Here is a 25704-nt window from a genome sequence, read left to right on the forward strand (position 1 = left end):
CGTTGAAGAAACACTGAGACTGCATTGAGAAGTATTTAATATTGGCCACTGAAATATTGTTGGAATTCCATTGAGTACTGTTGAGTGAAAATTTTATTGTTTTACCATTGATATTTTGTTGTTTTTCCATTGATATTGTGTTGTTTTACCATTGATATTTTCTTGAGCTGTACTGAGAACTGTTACTGAAATACCGCTGGAAATTTACTGAAATTTTCTTATTAAAATTTTGCTTATATTCCATTGGGCGTTCTTTAAAGCATGTACGTCCTGAAATGGGTTTGGAATGGTTATACAATCGCTTCGAAGCAATAGCACATGCATATAAATGTCCTAGTAACGACTGGAGCTCGCTAAAAAAATTGCAAATGATTTGCACTAAAGAGCCAGTTGCGGGTGTGTAGAAGGCAGTGATTATTCTTAGAAAAATCTATCTTTCTAAGAAAAAAACATTTCCACTGACTGCGGTGCCTGCATTCGGAACAACAATACTCCCCGTTTTCTGTAGATGGCGACTAATGTGCATAAGGCACATATTAGAGAAGAACAAGCAATGTGGTGTGAGGTCAGATGCTACCTTTATTGCAGGTGGTAATAGACTATGATTAGACAGGCCTTAGGTCCCTGGCCAGGAGCGAGGACAGGCTGTTTTTAATATATGCCACATTTGTTGTAGGGTGCTTGGCACAGACGTAGCCTGCGAAAACAGACAAATGAAGACAAATACACATCAGTTCAAGAATCAAAGCAACACGGTAAAGCACTGCAAGAAATACTGCAGAAAATACAATTATGACCGCAAAATACAGCTGGGTTATTTGGTTACCAATGTGAACGACTGCATGAATAAGGTTGGTGGAAAAATGCCTCAAGCAGTTATTTTTCAACTGCACATACCTCTCAAAGAGTGCATGAACTATACTCGCAGTACTGCTTCAAACCAATGAATTAAAATGTCAGCATTAACTCTGCTGGCAATGCATCACAGACTTTACTACAACAGTGAGAACAGCAGGCCATGCAGGAGCAAGGCAATGCTGCAATGGACAGATCGTAAGTGTTTGAACAGATTCCCGCCAGGGATTGAGTTTTCTGTGACCAACTGCAAGCTTGCTGATATAACAGCTCATTCTTATGTGTGTTCCAGGAGGGAGTTGTGAACAAGCATCGTGCTAAATAATAATGGTTGTGCCAACACAAAAATTTGTTTTTTTTTTCACCAACGCATAATCCCTGCTAAGGCAGCCCTGAAACCATTAGAAAACAAAAACTCAAACAAAATTATATAACTTGAAGCAGCATATTACGTGATCAACACAGGGCAAATATGAACTTCTCGTTCTATTCTCAGTGGCACCAGTAAAGTTTGTAGAAAAAAAGAAGTCCTGTTTCGATCTTGGTGTGCTGAATCACAACAATCACTTTTCAGAAACACAGGTACTCACTTATGACTGCACTGAGCCGGACAGGGTAGAGCCCATCTTTCTGCCCTTTTGAGGTCTTCCCTCCAAACAAGGAGCGCCCCTGCAGTTCCTCAGGTGGGAAGACGTGCCGCAAAAGTGCCCTTGCCAATTTTCCTGGTACACCTTGGCACATATTTAGTTGCTGGAGCACACTTTCTTTGACAAGGACACCGCCACCTATGTCGACCTGCACACACAAATTGATATTGTTTCAGCCTGAAAACAGAAGCACCGTTAACTAAGCTGGATCAGTTTTGTGAAAATCAAAGAAACTATCTCACATATTCCCTGGGAACAATCTATCAGTTTTGCATAGTTTGATATTTCCCTTTAGTGCCCCTTTTAACTTTCAGTGTAGTGCTTCTGGCCTACCACCCCAGAGTTCGCCACTGCGTGCATGTAGCCTCTTGCAACCAGGGCTGGCCAAGCACGGCCAAGCACGGCCAAGCCAGGGCTGCGATTGGCAACCTCTCAACCTCTGCCAACTCGGGTCGCACCTGCCGGGGCAGAGGCACATCGTTGCGTCTACCCCATGGTGCAAGTGGTGGTGGGAGGACTCCCCGCAATATATTAATCTTTCTGAGTGCAGGAGGCATGGAGCGGGGGGGTGGGAGGTGAAGTGAGAACAATAGCTTCACAGTGCGAGCATATCTAATACGTAATTGGCTTATTAGCCCTGCTAAATTGCCTGTACAGCCGCGTGCTTGCGGCTTTGAGCGTGAACAAACAATGCTAGTGAACAATATTCAACGTTTAGCCGAGCTAAAGCGACCATCATTTTTTTTTTCTGCCTCTGAGGAGGCAGTGCAGATAGGACCCTTGCGAATTTGCCCAGCCTGCCATGGCACACGTTGAGCTGCATCAACACACGACGACCCCGTTGCCTGTTTCAGCCTTCACACGCAAATTAATCTTGTTTCCGCCTGAAAACCGAATAACTGTTAACAAATACAAGTTTAATAAGCTAAATCAGTTTTGTGAGAACCGAAGGAACTATGTTACGTGTTTCCTTGGAGTAATCTATTTGTCTTGCGTAGTTTGATATTTCTCTTTAGTGCGCTTTAATATTTTTCTAAATCTGAGTAGGTAGTGCAGGTACTACGTGCATCTCTAAGCGTATGCTTCGAGCTAATTTATAAAGTAATGAAGCCAACCATTCCTGACATCCTAACCTGTACATACCGTTGCAAAGGCTGCGCCAGTGCAAAGAAGCCTTTGCCCTCACTTGAAAGAAGAAAACATCCCTGGTTTTCGCAAAAACACCACATTGGGAATGAGTACAGCTGCAGAGCTCGATATAGTCGGAATATCAAACTACCTTCGCTCCACTACTTCTAATGTGACCCAAGTATTCAGCTACATACCTTTGTGCATGGAACTACAGGTGCGGCCTGTACCGGTTCTTGCTTGTCCTCCTTGTCCAGCATGCGTTGCAGCCTTTTGACCATCCTTGCAGCATCTAATATATAGAGCAAGAAAATAATGTTTTACAAATGAGCAAACAAGCGAATACTTTGTAACAATGCTACCTTGCTTCAGTTTTAAAGCATATGATTAAGAACATTTACACACAGAGAAAACTAAAAACAAAAATTCTCCACATTATACAATCAGGCCTCCATTACTCATGAAGTACCTGACTTCCTAACTTGTGGGCTTATAATCATCACCGGTGCGAGCTTCGCCTTCTGGTCAATTCACGTTCCAATTCCTTGTTCTCTTAAGACATGCACCCGTGCTGGGCTTCTTTTCGGCGTAGCCCCATCGACGGTGCGCCGAGCACTTTACATTAAAGGATGGCGTCCGTACAGGGTGCGTGTACACCAGCACATAAGCCCAGCAGACAAAGCCCAGCGGGTCTCATTCTGTCGCTCAGAGCAGTAGATCCTGGACGCCTCGATTTTTTGATGTTCAGCGACGAGGCTGTTTTTCACCTGGATGGCCAAGTAAACCGGCAGTGCACACGTTTCTGGTCGAAAAACAACCCGCATTTCACTCACACCAGGGCCGTGAACTCGCCACGGACTGTTGTCTGGTGCGCAATTTGGCGAGAGGGAGTGGTCGGCCCGTTCTTCTTTGAGGACACTGTGACTGCTGACTCTTATCTGCGCCTGTTGAAGGAACGATTTCTGCCGGAGCTGGTGGAGTACCACATGCAGCAGCAGCTATGCATCTTCCAGCAAGATGGCGCCCCTGCTCACTACGCAAGCAAAGTTAGACAATGGCTCAATGAAGAATTTCCGGGCCGGTGGATGGGGCGTGGGTCGCCCAATATGTCTTGGCCACCGCGATCACCTGGAGACTTGACGTCGTGCGATTTTTTCGTGTGAGGATACATAAAATCGCGCGTCTACAGGGCTGGAAGCCTTCACAGTGTTGAGCGTCTTCAGGAGCATATAAAAAAATAATTCGACACGATAAGCGACGACATGAGAGCTGCAGTGTTCAGCGAATACGCTCACAGGTTGCAGCGATGCATAGACGCTGCAGGAGGCCACTTTCAGGATTGATTGCTTTGCAGCCTGAACGTCTTTTACTTGCCAGCTTTCGAACCAATCCAGCTGCAAGGGTGAGTCGGTGGCAGATCATTTTTAAAGCAGTTCAGAAAGATACGGACACATGGACGCAACGTACACACGAGCGTACGCGTGTACTGCCAATAAATTAGTATTGTTTCTTTCAATAGCTCACACCATTCCCTTCCGACGACGGAGCGTCCTGCGAGAAAAAGAGCCGTTCTTCCGGCCTAATGTGTGTATATCGTTTTAATAGGGCAAATGATGAGATACGCCTGGAATTGGTTTGTTTTTCAGTGCTATAATTTGAAAATAGTTAAGATGAAGCAAATGCCGAACGGCAAATTCAAAGGGCCCGCGCTCCTTGCAACGCTCGCCTCGGCAGCCTAGTCGAGACGCTTTCCGCTGCAGAAAACAGATGGCGCCACTGCCGGTTCCCACTGCCGAAACTCTCTTCTATCGCCTTGGTACTCTGGGAATGGCACCACCACTTCTCGAGACGATAAAGAGGTTGTACAGAGAAAACGTAGTCACAGCCGTTTTTGGCAATGTGCATTCGGAACGGGTCTACGTACACAGGGGGCTTCGGCAGGGATGCCCATTGTCTCCCCTCCTCTACCTCCTGTATGTGTCCGGACTGGAAAAGGCACTCCTGCAGGCAAACCTGGGATTCGGCCTTAAGTACAGCACCACAGGAATTAACAACTCCAGCCGACTTCCGGGTCTTGCCTTTGCTGATGATTTGGTAATTATGGGAGAAAACACTAGCATTTCTTGCAAATCGTCTGACATTTGTGCCGCGGAGCTGCGAAGCCTTGGCCTCAAGTTCAACCAGCGAAAATGCAGGGTTGTTCAGCTGGCAGGCGAGGCGACTGATCAGCTATCGCTGATGTTGAATGAAGAGACCCTGACAGTCGACAGGTCGTATAAATACCTGGACATAAATTTGTGTGCTGAGACTGACGTGTTCAGACTGCACGAGGCCAAGGTCCGTCAGTCTGCACTTCGAGCGCAATGCACCCTCCGACGTCGGTGCCTGTGGGGGTGCCACCAGTACACCATGGTCCGCGACCTCTGGAAGCTCGCGCACGTGCCAGGACTCACATTCGCCAACGCGGTGCTCTGCCTCCCATCAGCCACCAGAAATTGGTTAGAGCGCAGACAAACAGAGGTCGGCCGTACTGCAGTCGGATGTCATGGACAAGTGGTCAATGCAGCCATTCAAGGCGACCTGGGATGGTCTAGATTTGAGGCAAGGGAGGCATGCAGCAAGCTGGAGTACCGCGGTCGACTGCAGTTCATGATCCGCAACCGATGGGCAAGGCGGGTCTTTGAATACCTCGCTGCGGCATGCCTACGCACTACATGGGTGAAGCGCCTCCACAAGACAGAAAACAAGTATGGACTTTTCCAGACACCCATAAGTGCCGAATCGGCAACGGCATGGAAACAGGAGGCAAGGAGACGGGTCCAGGAAGAAGAGAATCGCCAATGGCTGCAGGCGCTCGCGGAAAAACCGACACTGGCTGTGTACTGCGAGTGCAAAAACAGCATCGGGCTCGAAAAGATTTTTGACAACGGCCTGGGTAGCGCATTGCTGTTTGAGGCCCGTGCCGGAGCGCTGCGAACAGTGGTGTACTGCCGTCGTTTCGACGCAACACCAGAAGCACAGGCAGCAATATGCCGAGCGTGTGGCGACACGGAGGAGACCATCGAGCACCTGGTGATATCGTGCCAGAGACTCCATCCGATGCCGACAGAGGGCATCACATTCCCACAGGCGCTCGGGTTTCACAGTCCTGCAGTGGACGACGAAGGAGACAGCTCCAAGGTCAAGAGCGAGGGGGTGCTGCGAACCAAGCGTCGACTAACTCATTGGTGGAGCACTGTGTCTAAAAGCGCGAAACCGCAGAGTCGGAAGCAAACCCCCCCCCCCCCCCCCCCTTCTTTCCTGACTTTAGCCTTTGCGTGTTTTTTTTCCCTTCTTTTTCCTTTTCTTGTGCGGTTTATCTTTCTTTCTCTCCTTGTGCGCTTCCATCTTCTTGTTTTTTCGGTCCGGGTGCCCAACCTAGTGGTGCCCACCCGTTACAAAGGGCAAGGCCTCAAGTATCTATCTATCTAGCGAAAAAGCGTCGTTCTGCGGGTTTTGGCTCGCCGATCTCTCGTAGACGCTTACGTTTTCGCATCATGTCCGCCTGAACTAAGTACCGTTGTCAAACTTCCTACGATACAAAAGTTACCATAATACGCAAGCTCTGTGTGCAGTTTCACCGCAAATGAGCCAGCGGTTGAGGCGGGGAAATTTTTGAATGTGTCAGCGATAAAAACGCACAATACTGTATAGGAATACTGAGGGGATAGCACGTGGGTGGCATTTGGCGGCGCGTGCAGTGTTTTTTGAGTTGACCGTGGTCAAAGTTCATTTGCTGCTGTGACTCTTTTTTCTTTCTGTGTGTGGGCCTTTGCACGCCGTTTTGTGAATGGTGTGTCGAAGAGCATCTGCTGCTGTGCGTTGACTTGCTACGTGCAAGTGTGCCGACTCGAACCTTCGCGATGCCTCCGAAGAGACAGTACAGTAGGTATCTTTGGGACTCCTCCGCTGATGTTCCGCTACGCTCTAATCATCGGTTTAAACAACTATTCGGTCGCCGGGCCATCTGCTTCAGCCTTCACTCCTGGCTCCAACGAAGAGGGCTCTGATGTCGGCAGCGAAGCCTCCTCGGAAGACACTGCTCTTGCTTCGACAAAGCCAGTCGTGGACGGGACGGCAGGTAGCGCTGACTGCAGCGAAGGCGACACCACAGCGTGCGAGGAGGTGGACTTTGAATCATCCGAGCGAGTGCAAACTATCAGCGAAGCGTCATCAGACAAAATGGAATCAGAAGCTGACTCTATCAGCGATTGCGACCATTCGAGCAGCCAGCAGGAACCTTCCGACGACTGGAAAAGTGAACTGGTAAGCAATTTTCCGGCTGCAAGTGCCTTTTGTCTTTTATAGCGTCTGCTGTTGCAGCTAAGGACCCTAACTCTGTGCTGCGAAAAACCCAGGGCTGGCTCCTGAACTGCGGCCGCCGGCGGGAAAAAGGGGAATGATAGAGAAAAAGCGAAACAGGATATAGGAGGGGATGTAGGAAGTGGGAAGGTATGTACAAGGGGGGGGGGGGGTCAAACTGCAGGCACTAGCTGCCTCCACCGCTGCTGCGGTGCAATGAAAGACAGTAGGCAGACAAAGATAATGAATAGACAGGCGTCAGATGAACATTTTTCCATTTCCATCTGGTTTATGAAACCGGAAATCGTGCCCTTCTATACTGAGTATTTTTTGCTTCTAGCTGATAGATTTCTGTTGCCAGCTAGCTCAAGCTGGAAAATTTGCACTTGCATCCAGCCAGCAAGTGGAAATGAAATTACCGTTTCCACCCACTCCAGCTGAAAATAGTTCCATTTTCATCTGGGGTTAGGGGTGAGCGGTGGGCACGCAAGGAGAGCAGTTCATCAAGGGGGAAGTCTGAGACCCTAACAGTTATATGTAAGGTGTGTATTTATATCACGCTGTGTTATTAATATTCTGGTCAGATGTTATACAATTCCTGCGTAATGTTCTTCCTCCCATAATCCTAGATAAAAGCACTTGTGAGTAGCACGTGCACAATGCCCCTCAGCTTCCTCTCCTCAACATAGGTAAAATTAATTACACAAAAATTGTGCCTAGATGTTTGTAGAGACAATTGATGTTGCTGTGTTATTTTCTGATATGCATCATGCTTTCACTTTTCCTTTGTAGGATCAAGTTCTCTTTCCTGGAGCGAAGGTGACTAGGGCAGAAAGCTACCTCATGATCATGGCCCACACCTTGCGCCATGGCTGTTCAAAGGAGGCCACAGAAAGTTTGTTACAGCTGTATACTTCCAAGTATACCTTCTTTCAGCACTTTTCTGGTGCAGAAAAATTGTACTCCGAACATTATTTCTGCAATACATGTACGGAGTATCTGGGAGAACTTGTGGAGAGAGCACAAGTGTCTTGTCCGAACTGCCAGACAGATTACAGTACTGCGGAACTGAAAAAACTGTCGTCTTTCTTTTTGGTTTTGGACTTGAAGACCCAGCTTCGAGAGCTGCTAACATCACGAGATCTCCGAAGGCATCCCACTGCTTTGAGCTATGATGTCGCTTATATTACTCAAAGCATGCACTACCTTAAACTTCCCTTGGCACAAGGCGACATTACATTAACATTCAACACTGATGGGGTGCCATTGTATCAGAGCTCCAAAGTTAGCATGTGGCCCCTGCTTGTCATGGTGAATGAACTTCCCTACAAGCAATGTGTTCAGAACTTGCTTTTGGCTGGCCTGTGGGTCAGCAGTCAAAAACCAAACATGAACTCCTTCATGTTGCCCTTAGTGGCCATTAATGACTTGTCATCAAATGGCCTGACTTGGCATGACAAGGAGGGCACTGTACAAAAAACAAAAGTATACCCGGGCCCGTGTACTGTCGAGAGTGTTGCAAGGTGCAGCGTAATGAATATGAGCCAGTTCAATGGCATGCACAGATGTGCATGGTGTGAGGAGGCAGGAACAGTCATAAAAAAGGGAAAGGGGCATTGTCGTATTTATCCAGCACTTAAGTCCGCACCTAAGCTCAGAACTTCCCAGTCTTTTGAGCACCATGCCAAGAAAGTGAAGTTGCAGCAAAGCCCCAGCCATGGTATACGGGGACCAAGTGTGCTCAGCCTGCTGGCCTTTTTCTCGTTTTCAACTGGATTCGTGGTTGATTATATGCACACCGTTTGCTCTGGTTTTGTAAGAGCAGCCATGTTCATGTGGCTGAAGTCCCCCCGTTGTCAGCATTTTAAGCTTCGTCGGAAACTTGATCAAGTAAACGCGTTACTGCTTTCTTTGACCCCAACATGGGAAATCTCAAGGCTTCCAAAAACTCTATTTGAAATCAAAGACTGGAAAGCAGCTGAGTGGAAAAATTGGCTCCTGTTTTATTTTCCGATTCAGTTTAAAAAGTACATGCCTCCAAAAGAATACAATCACTGGATGCGATTTGTAGGCATCATGCACTATCTTCTAGGGCAATTAATTTCCATGGATCAAATCGAAAACATTCAGAAAGAGATGATAAAATTCCTAATAGAATTTGAAGAGCTGTGCGGGGGAGAACATATGACATACAACTCCCACCTTTTACTCCATCTTGTCGAAAGCGTGAGGAACTGGGGACCGCTGTGGGGATATTCGCTGTTTCCCTTCGAATCAATGAATGGAACTCTTGGTAAATTTGTTCGCGGAACTCGGTGGGCAAACATTCAAATAGCGCAAAGGTTTTCGATCCATCAGGCATTGTCGAAACTGTGGTCTGAAACTTCATTGCAAAATGCACAGTATGGCATAGATAGTGCATTCAAGTCCCTAATCAAAGTTTATGGTTTGTGGAAGAATGTTACTAAGAATGGAATTGTGCTGCTTGTGGGAAAAGGAGTGCAGATCGGAATTTATACGGAGTATAAAAAAATGGTAATTGGTGCGTTCTGGTTCTGTACTTCTTGCCTGGACAAGTATGGAAGAAAAAATTCATATGTGCAGGGAAATGGTTTCTTTGGACGAATTTCACGGATTGTCTCTTTGAAGGGAAATTCATGCTCGAGCACTGCAAATGATGAGGTTAAAATCCATGTGCAAATTTTACGTGTCACTAGGAAGTTGTTCAGTGACTTGCCCCATGATCGGTTTTTGCAATTTGTGGAAGTTGAACCTACAATGGACTGTTGTATTGCTGATGTCAGCTGCTTGAAGAAGTGCATTTGTTTGTGTGACGATGACTCCATCTTTTTGTGCTCTCGACATGAAAAACTGGTGCTTGAATCTGTGCAAGTTAGTCTAGCGATAGTGAGCTGCTGTTACACAATCTTACACAGAATTGTGTACACAGTGTTCAAAGTAAGTCATGACACTGATTTTTTTAGGATGCCTCTTTCAATTACAGCACCAAACGGTCCTATAGTTTCCAATGCCAGCCTGCACTTTTGTAACCGTATATGTTTGATTCACGTTTGCTGACACAACAGTTTTCGACTGGCATGGCATCTCTAAAGTTGAAGGGCTTTAGTGAACCAAGTTAGACGTTACTTCATGGAACAGAGAGTTCTGCTGATATTTTACTGTAAAGTGGTGTTCAGCTCTTGGAGACGTTTCCTTAAATAAAGTGTGCCTTAAAAGGTGTGCATTTCGCTGAAGTTGAAGCCCACATATTCTGACAGTGAGACTGAGGGCGGTGTCCTATTCAAGATATGAAGAGTGCCTCAGAACACCTGTATGAAAAATTTAAGCAGTCTGTAAATATTATAGCAGATCAGTTTAAATCTCCGCTCGTGAATATTTTCGTTACACTCCTTGTTTCAATATGAAAGGGTTTCATTATTTAAAAGGTGCACTGTATACTATTTGAAAAGAGGGTGGCTCTTAATGTCTTTGGCTGCTGAACGCGTACCCTGTCTCCCTTCTATTGGGTCTTCTCAGAATGCACTGATACCATTATGACCGCAAAGGAACCCGTTTATATAAGTTCATAAATATGCAGCTAATTCAAACCAGATGTTTGTTTGACTGCAGAAACAATTCTGCACTTCGTCACTTTGGGAAAGAGTTAATGATCGTATTTACATCTCACCGTGTATCGTTTCAATTTGTAAACTGTGTGCTCTTTTTTCTGGTTGAGGTTATTGGTTTGTGATACAGTAGCTTTATTTATTATATAAAAAGGCATGTATATTTGTTTCAAGATGCATTGTTATGCTGCTTTTATTACTTGTCTGAATAGACCTGTACATGTGATTCATTATTTTTTGTATATCCTGTAACAGTTTTGTGCAACATTGATATATATGCAAGAATAAAAAGTTTGGTCATTTTTTTTTTGCTTTGCAGTGGTGATCAAGTGCTTTAGTCGCCAAAAAGCGCCTTCACAGCCGGTTCAGAGAGATGAGCCAGCATTTGATAATGTATTTCATCTGGGCCAGGTGCAGTTTGCTTACCAGCGGACAGTACTCTATTAATTTCTTGGATTGTAAGTAGGTTATTATAGGGCTCATTTGAACTGCCACTTGTCGGCAGTCTTTGTTTTTCAGCTGCGTTTTTGTATTTCAGGAATGATCCTCTGTAGTGAGATGAACTGGAAACTGCAGAAAAATATTCACCCAAAATATCTGCCTGTTTTGACGTAATTGAGCTGTTTATTGAGGACACGTAACCTTGCCACGAAGTTTTTTCTGCATTACGGCAAATATATCGAGCTTTTGCTCTTGCCTTTTAAAGCTTATTAAATTCTCGTGCGTTGGGTACCTACGAAAAATTCCCCAAGCTTTGTTTTGTTTCTTTTTTGCATCTCTGCATTCCTGTGTATACCAAATTTTGTGATTCTGCTTTACTACTCCAGATGACCGAGGAATTGCTAGGCGTGCAGCTGTTAAAATGCAGTTTGTGATAGCTTCATTCAGTTCGTCTATGCTGAGGTCCTCTGAAAATATTTTATCTAAGCTGGCCCTTTCTCTAAAAAGTTCCCAGTCGGCTAATTGTAACTTCTACCGTGGTGGGGATGTTAGGCTTATTAATACAGGGAGGTGATCGCTGCCGTATGGGTTATCGATGACATCCCATTTAAAATCACAAAAGAGAGAAGGTGAAGTAAAAGACAAATCTATGCAACTCATTTTTCCCGTGCTCGGAGAGCAGTATGTATCTTTGCCGGTGTTAAGAAGGCAAACATTATTACTTAGAATAAAATCTTCTAAAATACGACCTCTTGCATCAGTGTGTGCACTGCCCCAAAAACCGGAGTGGGCATTAAAATCACCAACTAGCAGATATGGCTCCGGTAGCTGTTCTAAAAAGGATTCTAAATCATGAAGTGTTACTGTTAGGTGTGGTTCAATATATACGGTACATAATGTGAGTGTTTTAAAATGAAGAATGGTGACTGCGACAGCTTCGTATTTGGTTTTAAGTTTGATCTCGCGGTTTGCCGCACCATTCTGGATGACAATGGCAACACCTCCAGATAGTTTGCTTGCTTGCTCTCGGTCACACCGAAAGATATTGTACTTGTTTAAAATATTTTTTTGTTTTGGACCTAAGTTGGTCTCCTTATAAAGCACAAATCCACCGGGGACATTGTGTTTAAAAGCTCTTTTATGTCAGAGTAGTTATTTATTAGTCCTCAGCAGTTCCACTGTATAAGGAACGCCATATTTGACTAGTGTAGTTAAAACTTAGAAGACCCCGGTATTGGCACCCGCCAATACCGGGGTCTTTTTTCTTTTTCGCTCCAGGGAGCTGTGTTTCTGCTGCAGCAAAGGCGAGTTCTGAGTTGTGTCCATCGCCTCATTAGAGGCTCTGGACTTCCGCGGTGAACCCGCAGGTGTACGGTTTGTGGGCTTCTCCTGACTGGGGGAAGCATTACGGGCGGCCGACTGAGGGGTCGGCAGGCCCTTGCTCAGAGGTGGCAGGGCAGCCTTCGCTGCGTCTGCCGGGGGCGGGGGTGGCCCTGCCTCAGGCATTTCCTGGGAAGTGGCCGAAGCCTGGTGTGGTGTGCCGCCCTTGCGCACCACATCGGCGAAATTTGCTTTTGCCGTGAACTGGAAAGCTGATGGGAGTCTTTTTCGTGCTTCCTGATAAGTTGTTTTCCTTTGTCTTTGTTGTTATTTCCTTCTCTCTCTTCCAGGTAGGACATGACCTCGAGTACGCGGGGTGATCCCCTTTGCAGTTCGCGCACAGTGAAGCACTGCAGTCCACAGATTCATGATTGTTTGACGAACATTTGGCGCATGTTTGGCGGCCACGACAGCTCTGTGAGCAATGGCCAAATCTTTGACATTTGAAGCAGCGTCTGGGGTTTGGGATGTACGGCCTTACATTTATTTTGAGATATCCTACTTCTATGGTTTCGGGAAGTTGGCTGGAGGAAAAGGTCAGGACTATGTGTTTTGTTGCTATTTCCTTGTCATCTTTTCGGATTTTAATACGATGTACTTCGGTGACGTTCTGTTCTTTCAGACCCTCCAACATCTTTCTTCAGAAAGGTTCAGGAAATCGTGTTCAGATATTACTCCTTTCACTGTGTTTAGTGATCGATGTGCAGTAATGGATACAGGAATGTCTCCAAAGGACACTATGGATGGGAGTTTGGAAAATTGCACTTTGTCTCGGATTTGGAGGAGTAGGTCGCCACTGGCTAGCTTCATCACCTTGTAGTCAAGGCCCAGGGCGTCGGTAAGAGATTTAGAAACAATGAATGGGGACATTTTCCTAGCTGGTTGATCTAGATTTTCACTATGTACTACATGGTACCTAGAGAAAACTTTTGTTTTTTGCAGGAACTGCGTAGTGGCATCGGTCCGCCCTTGTTTATGAGGGCGATCATTTGTTGAAGGAAAGGGATCCATAAAAAAAGTTGTCTTCCAGCTGCGGTGGCAGCCACCCACCACGGAGCCCAACATGGGGATGGGACAGGAGGTTGCAAGCAAGGCCTGCCCGCGTCAGCTGTACACTGCAACTATAACCGAATATGACGCAACTCAGGGTAGTTCGTCACACAAGGTTAACCCTTGCCGCCAGGAAAAAAGGAGAAACCAAGAAGTGAGTAGGGGATAGGAGAGTTGTGAGAAAGAAGATAGGAAAGTGAAAGATGGAGGGGAGGATAGGAAAAGGCAACTGCCGATTCCCCCGGTCGGGTCAGGCCGGGGGTGCCGTCTACAGGAAGCTGAGGCCAAAGTGGTGTGTTGCCTCTGCTGAGAGGCCTTAAAGGTCCAAACGCTCGGCATCGGCTCAACCACCAGGATTCCCTTTTCCCCGGACACGGCGATGCCACGCACGGCTAGGCGCGGGTGCTCGGGTCCGTCGTGATGCACTGTTCACCATCATCACCTTGCGGGGATGTCCCTGCGGATGCTCTGGAACCCGCGGTGTCGCCACTCACCGACGTCTGCAAGCTGCAGATGCCCCCCTGCGGGGATAAAAACCAATTTAAAAAAAGTCTCGAAGCGTGCAATTCAAGATGGATATATCATTGGTACGAACCCCTGTGGCAAGCTAGACACCATCCAGACGCTGTCGAATGGTTGTTCAAAATTTCGGTGAATTATGCGTGAATACTGCCACCACATTGAGATCTACCAACGACAGCTGGGATGTCGTCTGTACGTGCGATATCTGTTGCTCAAACCAACGTTGTCGCTTTGGCAGACGCGGTTTCGCGTCGCGCGTGTCTTTAGATCATTAATTAGTGATGATGTCATCGTTTTTCATTTCGTGGTTTTCAAATTTACTTATTTTTATTAATTACACTAATTGCTTTCTTAATTGTCTTGCTGATTATCGATGTGACGACGTCATTCTTCATCGCGGCACATAACTGGTATTTATATAAAAGTTGCCATACACATTCCATCATGACTACTATAAACCAGATGACTCAGCACTTTTTGTGACCCAATTTGTGACCCATTACTCAGCACTTTTTGTCCCATTTTCTGTCCATGACTTCTGATCATGACTCATGACCACGACTCCATTTCTTCCTGAATGACCAGGGTCTGACCACATTGATTATGATTATGGTCATGACTAATGACTTCGGACTCATGACTCAATTACACTGACTCACATGGCCATGACAATGATCAGGCACTATATTTGTATACAAAAAGTCATACGCATTCAATCATTACTGCTATGCATACACTTTCGTGCGACACATTTTCCTTCCACATTTTGCGTCCACTTTTTGCGGACTGCCGTCAGCGGCCGTTTGCGGTCAGCTACCGACATAGCCTAGTAATGCTTACGCATTAAAAAAAATTAGCTGTGGTTTAACTACTGCTGAACTTGGTTAGAGAGCGAAAGCTGTGGTTTTCGTAGCGAACAAAGCGCAGTTGAGCCGACCACTTACCCAAAGAGCCAGTTATGCGCCCTTCCTTTCCTCAAAATCATCGGAGTCTGGAACGCTGTCAACGTCAACGCCAATGAACGCAACGAAGGCCGACGACCTATAGTTTCACTGCCGCGTTTCTGCCACAACGTTGTCAATGTCAACCCATGCAGAGCACAACTGTACTAAACTGCCACATGGTTAAAGCGCGACGACTGCCCACTGTCCAAGGGGGCCTGTTATGAGCCTTTCCTTTGATATCGAAGCTCCTGCTCTTTATCGGTTACGGCACAGCTGTGGCTCGGCGACGTCACGTGGTTCTCCTCGGTTCAAGGCCACATGAAATACACGACGAACAAGCTTATGCTGAGCGATGTCGGTGCACTTTAAAACATCCCCAGGTGCTCGAAACATGGAAACCGCCACTACGGCACCGGTTTTCTGTCTTTCTCCTTTCACTACTATCTTTTTATCTTCCCTTACGGCGCGGTTCAGGTGTCTCGAGATATATGAGGAAGTTATTGCGTCCTTTCCTTTCATCAAAATCCAACCAAGCGATTCCTTTAAAAAGCCGCCGCGGTGGCTGAGTGGTTATGGCGCGCGGCAAGTGACCCGAAAGAGACGCGGGTTTGATTCTGTCCGCGGTGGTCGAATTGCGATGGAGGAAAAATTCTAGAGGCCCGTGTGCTGCGCGATGTCAGTGCACACTAAAGAATCCCAGGTGGTCCCGTGTCCCTCATAGCCTGAGCCGCTTTGGGACGTTAAACCTCCACAAACCATTGCCATAAATAAATTTACTCCGCAATAAATTTACTCCGCCACAGTCGGGCTCGAACCCGACCGCGGCGGCACTGTTTCGATGGAGGCTAAAAGCAAAATGCACCCGCAAAACGCAACGGCGGCCGTGTGCTGTGCGATGTTAAAGATTCCTGTTGAGGGTCCCCAGGAGGGTCGAATTATTCCGGAATCCTCCACTACGGCACCTTTTTTTTCCTTTCTTCTTTTAGTAGCTCCGCCACTCGATTCAAATTTGTGACGTCTACATGAAAAGGACTCCATGACCACCGCGGTGAATTTACTGGTGGTGTAATATAGTCTCTGGGATCCGTGGTGAAACTTAGTCGATGCATGCAGTTTACTTGCGAAATCGACCAGTGATGGCGACACCTGTATTTAATGTGATACAATTTTCAAGCTTATTATGGGTTCGTTCCCATTGAAACTGGCGTCTCTACCATTAGAATGCGGTATTCTATCGATAAAGGCAAACTTCATTATGTCCTGAGTATCCACTTTAAAACTTTAAAACTTTAAATCTTCCGATATATTTATTGCTATAGTGAAATCTTACATTATATGAAAAAATTGCTTTCATAAACGGTTTTCTGCTCTAAAATGCTTAAAACCACGAGCATGACAATGGAGGCTGGTGCACAGAGAACAAACTAATAGGAAGGTGGAATCCTAGGTCACGTGACCTTGAAGCGTCATCACAACCTGCTCAATGGATAGTGGGCAAAAGGGCTACCCTGGCAGGTGGCGGTTAAATTAATGATTGGTCACTCGAGAAGAGCAACCTGGTCCGCACAAGGCTCGGTGCTGGGAGGCCGTGCCAATGTAGGGCATTTTCGTATCGCTCAACTGCTACACAACTGCTCCGGGAGGGTTATGAGGACTTCCAGGGTTCAAGTGCTCGAAAGCTCTCTAAGTAATCTTGGCATCTTGAATTACTCTCGTAATCTTGGCATTAAGAACGATCAACCGGCCAAGCAATGCTGCAAGAGAGCCCTCTTCGAAGAATATATCAGGTGCGGAGCGGCTGAAAACTCCCGTTCCATTTGCGTGGGGTCCAAAAAACCCCATGCAAAACCTCAATGCGCGATAAGGAAACTCTACCCGTTCAACTTTGTGTTGTCTTCACGGCCGAAAAACTTTTGTAAGGCACGAGTGGTATGAAACAGCGGAGTGGTCGAAAGCTGTGTAAGTAATCTTGACATCTTGAATTACTCTCGTGTTTAATACCACTGTCACATGCTCAGCAAAAGGCTTTTGAGAATCTAGTCCTTATATTCAAGGGCTCAAGACGCGCAGCTATGGAGCACAAGTGTTGTCCCTTTGCTGCTAAGAGCCTTGGAAGACAAGGCCCCCGTGCTGGTGCGGCCTCCTAGTATCTTCGACATAATCAGCTAACAGGACTTGAAAACAACTTATCTCTCGGCAGTATAGTTGTAGCAGCGCCGAGTGGCTATGGGGGCCAAGGGAATCAACAAAACCTGCTGCTGCTGGTACGAGAAGATGCTAGTAGTTCTTATATAGAGGAATTAAGATGAGGTAAATTTCTAAGGTCAACAAATGCATGAAATACCGCACTAACGTGGAGTATTTTATAACACTCATTTCAGCAGCGGGCATTAAAACTCAACGCTAGCGTCCACATTGAGCTGATCCCTGTAGCTGCGTCGCTGGTCCTCTGAGGCCGCACTACATTCACTGCCAAGTGTATGCCAGCGCACACCCTCCACTACGGCACCTCTCTCTTCCTCTCTTCTTTCACTCCCTCCTTTACCCTTCCCTTACGGCGCGGTTCAGGTGTCCAACGATATATGAGACAGATACTGCACCATTTCCTTTCCCCCCCAAAACCAATTACTTACTTACACCACCGATAACCCAATGCATGGCTCGCCTTGCACTGCCACTGGCTTCCTCATTTAACTTTGCGAGCACGTGACAGATTTGTGAGTGGACTAATTTATTATTCAATTCGCTGTTCCAAGCCGATTGCCATTTTTTCCTTAACTTCCTTTGTACTAATTTCATGCAGTCATTCAAGGGTATATTTACTTTTTTTATTTCCTTGCCACGAGCTTGAGCAGCACAGAAATCTGCTCGCTCATTGCCTTTTATGCCGACATGACTCGGGACCCAGCAGAGTTTAATGTTTAGTCTTCTAGCTGTGGCTGTTACTATGTTGTGTATAATGTCACGAAGTATAGGAGTGATTGCGTTCCTTAAGTGGAGGGCTGTAAGTATACTTAAAGAGTCTGAGTATTTCTTCTACGGTCACATATACTGCGTAACATTCTGCAGTGAAGATGGATGCGCACTGTGGGAATCGTATTGTTATCTCCGAATTCCCTCGCACCACTGCACTTCCTACACAAGTATCCGTTTTCGAACCGTCAGTATAAAAGGCTGTGAAACCATTGTATTTTTCCTCAAGTGCCAGAAATTTTTGTACTATTTGGTGTTGTGGAGTTTGCTTTTTGCGGAACTGTGTGAGAGTGAAATCGCACAACGTAGGGAAATCGTACCATGGAGGCAGTGGACCTCGTCGTTGCGCAATGCTGGGTAATGTGTTCAGTACGCCGAGATTCCGGCAGATGAGCATGTAAGCATGCTTCTTCTATCTGTAAGTGATGGTTCGTTTGTTTCGACATAAAGACTGTTTATGGGCGACGTCCTGTAAGCGCCAGTGAAAAAACGCAACCCCAAATTATGCACTGGATCTAGTCGTTTCAAGTAGGATGGCCTTGCAGAACCATACACCAGGCAACAATAGTATAAGCAGGACCGTACCACAGTTTTTGTGTGAAAGCACTTTGAGTATATTCAGCGATCTAGAAGCTTTCTTTTTCAACGCATTTATGTGAGGTAGAAAAGTTAGTTTTCGGTCAAATGTTATGCCTAAGAATTTGTGTTCAGTTTTTAAAGGTAACTGTGTTTCGTTTAGGTGTAATGTGGGGTCTGTCTGTAGACCCCGTTTCAGTGAAAAAAGTAAGGCCACTGTTTTCTGTGGAGAGAACTGGAAACCATTCTTGTCTGCCCATGTTGCCAGTTTATTTATTGTTAGCTGTATTTGTCTTTCGCAAGTTGATATGTTTGAGGATGTACATGCTATCTGAAGATCGTCAACATAGACAGAATACATAATGGACCTTGGGATTATTTTCCTAATAGAATTCATTTTTACGACAAAGAGAGTTGTACTTAAAATACATCCTTGGGGTACCCCATTTTCCTGAATAAAATTCTTTGAAAAGGTCGAGCCTAGGCGCACATGGAACGAGCGATTGGATAAAAAGTCTTTTGTGCAATTTAACATCCTGCCGCGGACGCCATGCTCGGCAAGGTCTTGCAGAATCCCAAACCTCCAGGTTGTGTCGTATGCCTTTTCTAAGTCAAAAAAGACTGCAAGACATTGTTGTCTGTGTATAAACGCATCTCTGACAGTATTTTCAAGGCGGACTAGGTTATCTGTGGTGCAGCATCCTTTTCTAAAACAACCTTGATGGCTGTCGAGAAGTTCACGGGATTGAAGGACAGAAGTTAATCTTATGTTTAGGACACTTTCAAAGGACTTGGCGAGGCAACTGGTAAGGGCTATGGGTCTATAACTGTTCGGAGCGGTTGGTGGCTTCCCGGGTTTAAGAAACAGCACAATAATAGCTTCCTTCCAAGCTTTGGGTATTTTTCCTGATACCCAAACTTTGTTAAAAAACTTTAGAAGTGCCTCTACGGCAGGTTCAGAAAGATGGGCTAGCATTTGGTAATGTATTTGGTTTGGGCCGCGGGCGGTATGTTTACCGGCAGAAAGTACTGTTTGGATTTCTTGTATTGTAATTAAACTATTGTACGGTTCGTTTGTACCGCAACCTGTCGGCAGTCTTTGTTTCTCTGCTGTCTTTTCGTATTTTAAAAATGAATCGCTGTAGTGGGATGAGCTGGAAACTTCGGAAAAATATTCGCCTAAAATATCTGCCTGTTGTTCTAGACTAGTCTGTACACCGGGAGCGCTAAGGGGGACTGTGAACGGAGAGTAGTTGCCTTTTAGCTTTCTGACCTTCTTCCACATTTTTGATGTGGTTGACTTGTTTATCGACGACACGTAATTTTTCCAAGATGATTTTTCGGCACTACGATGGATATAACGAGCTTTTGCTCTCGCCTTTTTAAATTTTATAAAATTCTCCTGTGTAGGGTATCTGCGAAAAATGCCCCAGGCTTTGGTTTGTTTCTTTTTTGCTTCTTTAGATTCTTTTGTGTACCAGTATTTGTGATTTTGTTTTATTCCAGAGGATTGAGGAATAGCTTGGCGTGCAGCGGCAATAATACAGTTTGTGAGACATTCGTTTAGTTCGTCTACACTCAAGTCGTCAGAAACTATTCTATAATAATAATAATTGGTTTTTGGGGAAAGGAAATGGTGCAGTATCTGTCTCATATATCTTTGGACACCTGAACCGCGCCGTAAGAGAAGGGATAAAGGAGGGAGTGAAAGAAGAAAGGAAGAATAGGTGCCGTAGTGGAGGGCTCCGGAATAATTTCGACCACCTGGGGATCTTTAACGTGCACTGACATCGCACAGCACACGGGCGCCTTAGCGTTTTTCCTCCATAAAAACGCAGCCGCCGCGGTCGGGTTCGAACCCGGGAACTCCGGATCAGTAGTCGAGCGCCCTAACCACTGAGCCACCGCGGCGGGGAAACTATTCTATCTAGGCTGGCTTTTTCACGGAACAGTGCCCAGTCGGCTAAGTGCAGTTTGCATCGTTGTGGTTTAGTTGGGATTACTTCAGGTGAATGTGCTAAGCTAATTAGTACGGGTAGATGATCACTTCCATAGGGGTTATCTAAGACATCCCAATTGAAATCTGCAAAAATTGAGGACGAACTAAAAGACAAATCTATGCAACTGAATTTTCCTGAGCTAGGGGAACAATAGGTTTGTTTGCCAGTGTTCAGGAGGCAAAGGTTATTGGAGAGTATAAAATCCTCAGTTGGCCTCTAGTGTCGGTTTTGTTACTGCCCCAAAAACTGGAGTGGGCGTTAAAATCTCCGACCATCAAAAACGGTTCTGGTAGTTGCACTAAAAGGTCTTGTAAGTCTTGGAGTGTTATTTTAAGATGTGGATCTATATAAACGCAGCACACTGTGAGTGTTTTAAATGTGTGCAGGATGGCCGCCACAGCTTCCAATTTGGTTTTAAGCTTGTGTTCTTGGGCTGCGATTCCACTGTTAACAATGATGGCTATGCCACCCGAAAGCCGGCTCGCCTGCTCTCGGTCATAGCGGAAGACCTTATAGTGTTTTAGAATGTTTTCGTGTTTAAAGCCTAAATGTGCCTCCTGTAAACACAAGGCGACAGGTGAGTATGTGGCTAATATGTCTTTTATGTCGCTTAGGTTATGTAAGAGTCCCCTACAGTTCCAGTGTATAAAAGCCATCTTGTATTATGTGGGTACTGAAAGGAACTAGGTTGGGTTTTCAGGCGCCCTTATTCGGGGCTTTTCTTTTTTTTCGGTCTATGGAGCCCCGCCGCCCTTCCGACGTCGACGCCTTAGGACTACTTTGACTTATGTCCATCGTGTCCATCGCATCCTCCGACACGCTGGACGAACGTGCGAGCCACACGTTTGTTTTCATGTTCGCCTCTCCGTGTGGGGAGGGACCTTGGGGCCCGCGGACCTGGAGGCCCGTGCGTCCTGTTTTGTGGGTGGTGCCACCTTGGGCACGGGTGGCCCCGCTACACGCTCACTGCGTGTGGCCTGAGTGGGAGCCAAAAGCGGCTGAGGTGCTGTGCCCCTTTGCACCACATCGGAGAAAGTAGGTTTGTGTATCGAAGCTACCCTCTTCCGCGCTTCCCTACATGTTGTTTTCTTTGACTTTGATTGTGACAATCTTCATTTCTTGTTTCCAAACTGGACATGCGCGTGAGTAAGCAGGATGGCTGCCCTCACAATTTACACATAGGTGTGGTTCAACTGCACAGTTTTCGGAATCGTGTTCATGGGAAGAGCATTTAGCACATGTGAGTTGGCCCCGGCAACTCTGAGAGCTGTGGCCGTAACGTTAGCATTTGAAGCAGCGTCGTGGGTTTGGTATGTACTGTCTTAGTTGGAGCTTTATGTAGCCTATTTCTACGGAGTCGGAGAGGAATACTAGATGCAAATGTCAGGACAATGTGCTTTGTGCGGTGTGTGCTGACTGTGACCGGTATATCTCCAAATGACTTCACTTCTGACAATTTTTCTTGTTGGTGGTTGCATAAAACTTCTAAAAGAAGGTCTCCGTTTGCAAGTTTTTTGATCTTGTACCCTTCTCCTATGGCACTTGTTAAAGTCCTGGTAACAATGAATGGTGACACTTGTCTAGCATGTTGGTTCAGTGTTGTTTTTGTTGCTATTCACCACTGTTGCGTTTAGCCAGTTAAGTGTAGTACAACATTTGCATTGGTCAGATGTCATTTCCATACTATTCGTTTTGCTCGGCGTAAAAAAAAGGGCATGTTTCAGCGCCGAACTGGCCATTGCCTTCCGCTTGCCCGTTTGCATCCGAAATTGCATGACCCAATGTTTCCGCTCGTGAATGCGTACCAAACGTGCTTTCGCCGCTTCTGTTCATTATAGAATAATTGCCTTTACGAGGCGCTTGTCAGCGAACCGCGGCCGACACGAATCAAGGCACAGAGCACGAGAACAAGCGAGGGCAAATAGGCTGTTGCAATTACTGTGCATTTGGGTCGTCTAGGAACCAGTACGGACTAATTCGAATAAAAAATTAATCTGCAGGCTCATTTCGAAGACAAGAGCTTCGAACAAAACCGCGCGGATGGATGGAAGCTCAAGCCTAATGCTGTCCCAACGGTGTTCCCATTCAAAGGTCAGATACCTGCTAACGTTGGTGTTTGTTGCCATGTTGCTTATTGCCTCGTCTACATCTGAAAGCGTTCAGTGAGGAAGTGGTTGGTGTGCGTGCACGTTAAATTTTCTGGCGCGTCTTCTGTGGACCCTTTTCAAAACTTTGGAGGTCAGCTCCTTGGCACAGCAAAATTCCTTCACCCTGACTGCCAAACCAGCTTTGGGGTAAAAAAAAAAGTGCAATGCTGCAGACATATAGCCCAATGCCGCGTTCCTTTCCTTTACACGACACGCTGTCGGGATAAAGGATTAGCCCCAGCTTTGCCTAGCCACTACTTTTGTTGAAGGGGGGGGGGGTGTGAAAAACAGCTGCACGTGACGTTTAGGATGGGCCGTCATGGTGAAGGGTCCTTTGGAATGCAGAAAAGCTTACTTTCGGAGTTTTTCAAAAGCACCACTATTTTAAATATGTAATGTGCTCTTTTCGCTTATTTATCTGCTTCCAGAACTTCCTAAAGAGCGAAGGCCACCAAGGGACCGGAGTGTGCATGTGCCTGCATTATTCAATGATGACGCTGCCGCACAAGGTTCTTCACCAGAAGTGAGAAACGTCCTTCCCTTAAACACGCAAGAGTATCCTCCAGCAGATTCATCGTCAGACGGAGTGATAAATGAGACATTGGTGGGTACAGAAAACATCAATGCTAGTCAGCAACTTACTTCGGCCACCACAGATGTACGGCCTCAAGAAACTGCAGAGGTTTGTGCAACCCAACCCTTTGATTCTGAGGTAGCAGAGCTTAGGAAGAAGATAGCAGATCTCACAGCAGCCAATAATAAGCTGAAACAACACCATAAAAAGTCTAAGAACACTGTCAAAAACTACAGAAGCAGAATCGCAAGCTGCAGAAAGAGGCAGCTAATTTCTCACGAAATACGAAGTTTTTAAATGAAGACCAAATTCGTGCCCTTTCTCGGAACAACAATCGTGGCAACTAAAAATTAAATTTGCTTGTGGAACCACTGGGTATGAAACGCTCAGAAAGATTGGCTACCCTCTTCCATCAAGCAGAACGTTAGCAAGAAGAATATAGAGCCTGAAGTTTCTGCCAGGTATCCTGCATGAAGTGATCGACGTAATGAGGTCGAAAGCAGAGGGAATGGAGGACATGGAAAAAGACTGTGTTCTCTTTCTAGATGAAATGGAGATAGCACCCAGATTTGAGCTCGACCGTGGAGAAGACGTGATTTTGGGAGGAACGACCTTGCCCTCGAAGCCTGAAGAGGCAGCCAACCATGCTCTGGTGTTTATGCTAGGTGGGGTAAACCAAAGATGGAAGCAAGTCATAGCCTATGAATTTACTCGTAGGCACGTGGACGGCTCTGTACTCAAGACGTATGTACTGGAAATAGTCCAGATATGCAGCCAGATTTCTCTAAGAGTACGGGTAGTCACCTGTGACATGGGTGCAGCAAATCGCACTATGTAGAGAGAATTTGGCTTTTCGAGTCACCGCCATTCGACAACTTCGTGCTCAATACCCCACCCAACCTTAGACGGGAAGGAACTTTTTTTCATCTCGAAGGTGAAACTAGAGCATGTACAGGCCGTCTTGGACTATGACACTGCGAATGAACTTAAGGTAGCACCAAATTTATCAGAAATCCACATTAGTGGTGGACACTTCACAAAGATGAAAGTTGGAGTCGCTGTCCAGCTTTTCCGCGAAGCCCCGCCAGCTATCAGGTTCCTAATAAAAGAAGGAGAGATTGAGCCAGAGGCTGAAACAACAGCGTGGTTTATGGACCTCGTTTCTAGGTGGTATGCCCTTATGTCATCGCGTCATTCCACCATGGCGCTAAGCCGCAGGAACATGACTAAATATCATGCTGCCTTGGACACACTGCGTATGGCAATAGACACGATCAGAGAACTGAAAATGGGCACTGGATCTCAGTGGAAGCCATAACAAGAAGGGGTCCTAATTGCAACAACGGCGGTCCTTCGCCTTCAAGAAGTGCTTCTTGGCAGTGAAAGGTATGAATTCGTCCTGACGAGCAGACTGTTGCAGGACTGCCTAGAAAACCTTTTTTCTGTGGTGCTGCTCATGAAGCCAGTGCCCACTGCGTACGACTTGAAGTGTGCACTTCCGACTCATCAGCGTCAGCCACTTTCTTCACACTCCCAGGTCGACAAATTACGAACTTGACGACCGTGACTACCTTGTCGATCTGCTTGCACACGCCAAGAAGGAAGGTACAGAAAACGAAGTCGACGAAATCAATGATTCGGAAATCCTGTTCATTGAAGAGCTCACGTCAACCGAGTGCCGTATCCTGTTTTACCCTGGCGGTTTTATTTTGAAAGGAATCCTAAAATTCATAACCTGTGCGCAGTGCAACCCTGGCGATGAGTATGCTTCCCTCACTGCACTCAAGGAATACGTCAGGGATGGACAAAACCTCGTATATCCCAGCAGAGATGTAATGAAAACACTGAAAAACTATGAAGAGCACTTTACCGCCGTCAATTCATGGTGTACCGACACATTTTTCACCATGATGTCACCACTTCGTTCTTTGATAGCATATCTTGAAGAGATAGACAAGCCCTCTGTGAAGACTTGCATGGCTCACAAAGAGCGAATAAGAAAAATGCTGACTGCTGCGTATGCCAGAGTGAAGCTCCGAATTCATCTTCGCCAAATTCTGAGCCCTCATTCTAGTGGCCACAGAAGCAAAACTTGTGCTGGAGTCAGCCTGTAACCAAGCCCGAATATGAAGTTCTGCGAAACTTTAGCTTCGAAGCCAGAATTCTGCATCTCTCAACCTAATCAAAGTTAACAGCTCTAAGACTCAACTTATATGCTTTCACAGCCCAATGAAGAAGGTAGATTTTAACCATCAGCTGTTCTTGCACGGATCTGATTGTTCTCAACGTCAGTAAACTACAGTAAAGTACCTAGGAGAGTCCTTCGACTGTGCTCTTTCATGGAATGATCACTTATCCCACGTTTGTAAAAAGCTCAGAACTGTCCCCTGTGTGCTTTACAACATTAGGTACTACATGCCGCTTACAATGCGCAAAGTTATTGTAAACGCTGTTGGTTATAGCGTACTGCGTTATGGCATAACAATTTATGGTCACTTTG

At 46.0% G+C, this 25704-nt stretch overlaps 1 protein-coding gene across 5 annotated transcripts in view; it reads right to left on the minus strand.

Moving 5' to 3' along the window:
* Window positions 1-559: 559 nt before the first annotated feature.
* LOC144093677 (uncharacterized) overlaps window positions 560-25704 on the minus strand; it is a 377080-nt gene continuing 351935 nt past the window's right edge. For 4 of the 5 annotated variants that reach the window (XM_077627267.1, XM_077627265.1, XM_077627266.1 and 1 more), the window contains 3 exons: window positions 2828-2922; window positions 1446-1650; window positions 560-697 (listed from right to left, as the gene is read on the minus strand). In XM_077627267.1, coding sequence (XP_077483393.1) covers window positions 606-697; window positions 1446-1650; window positions 2828-2922 — 392 coding nt within the window. In that variant the 3' untranslated portion in view covers window positions 560-605. Of the gene's footprint in view, window positions 698-1445; window positions 1651-2827; window positions 2923-13910; window positions 13990-25704 lie in introns of all 5 variants that reach the window. The other variant, XR_013306305.1, reaches the window with a different exon arrangement.

Source organism: Amblyomma americanum, chromosome 6 (assembly GCF_052857255.1).
Source record: "Amblyomma americanum isolate KBUSLIRL-KWMA chromosome 6, ASM5285725v1, whole genome shotgun sequence".
Taxonomy (NCBI): Eukaryota; Metazoa; Arthropoda; class Arachnida; order Ixodida; family Ixodidae; genus Amblyomma; species Amblyomma americanum.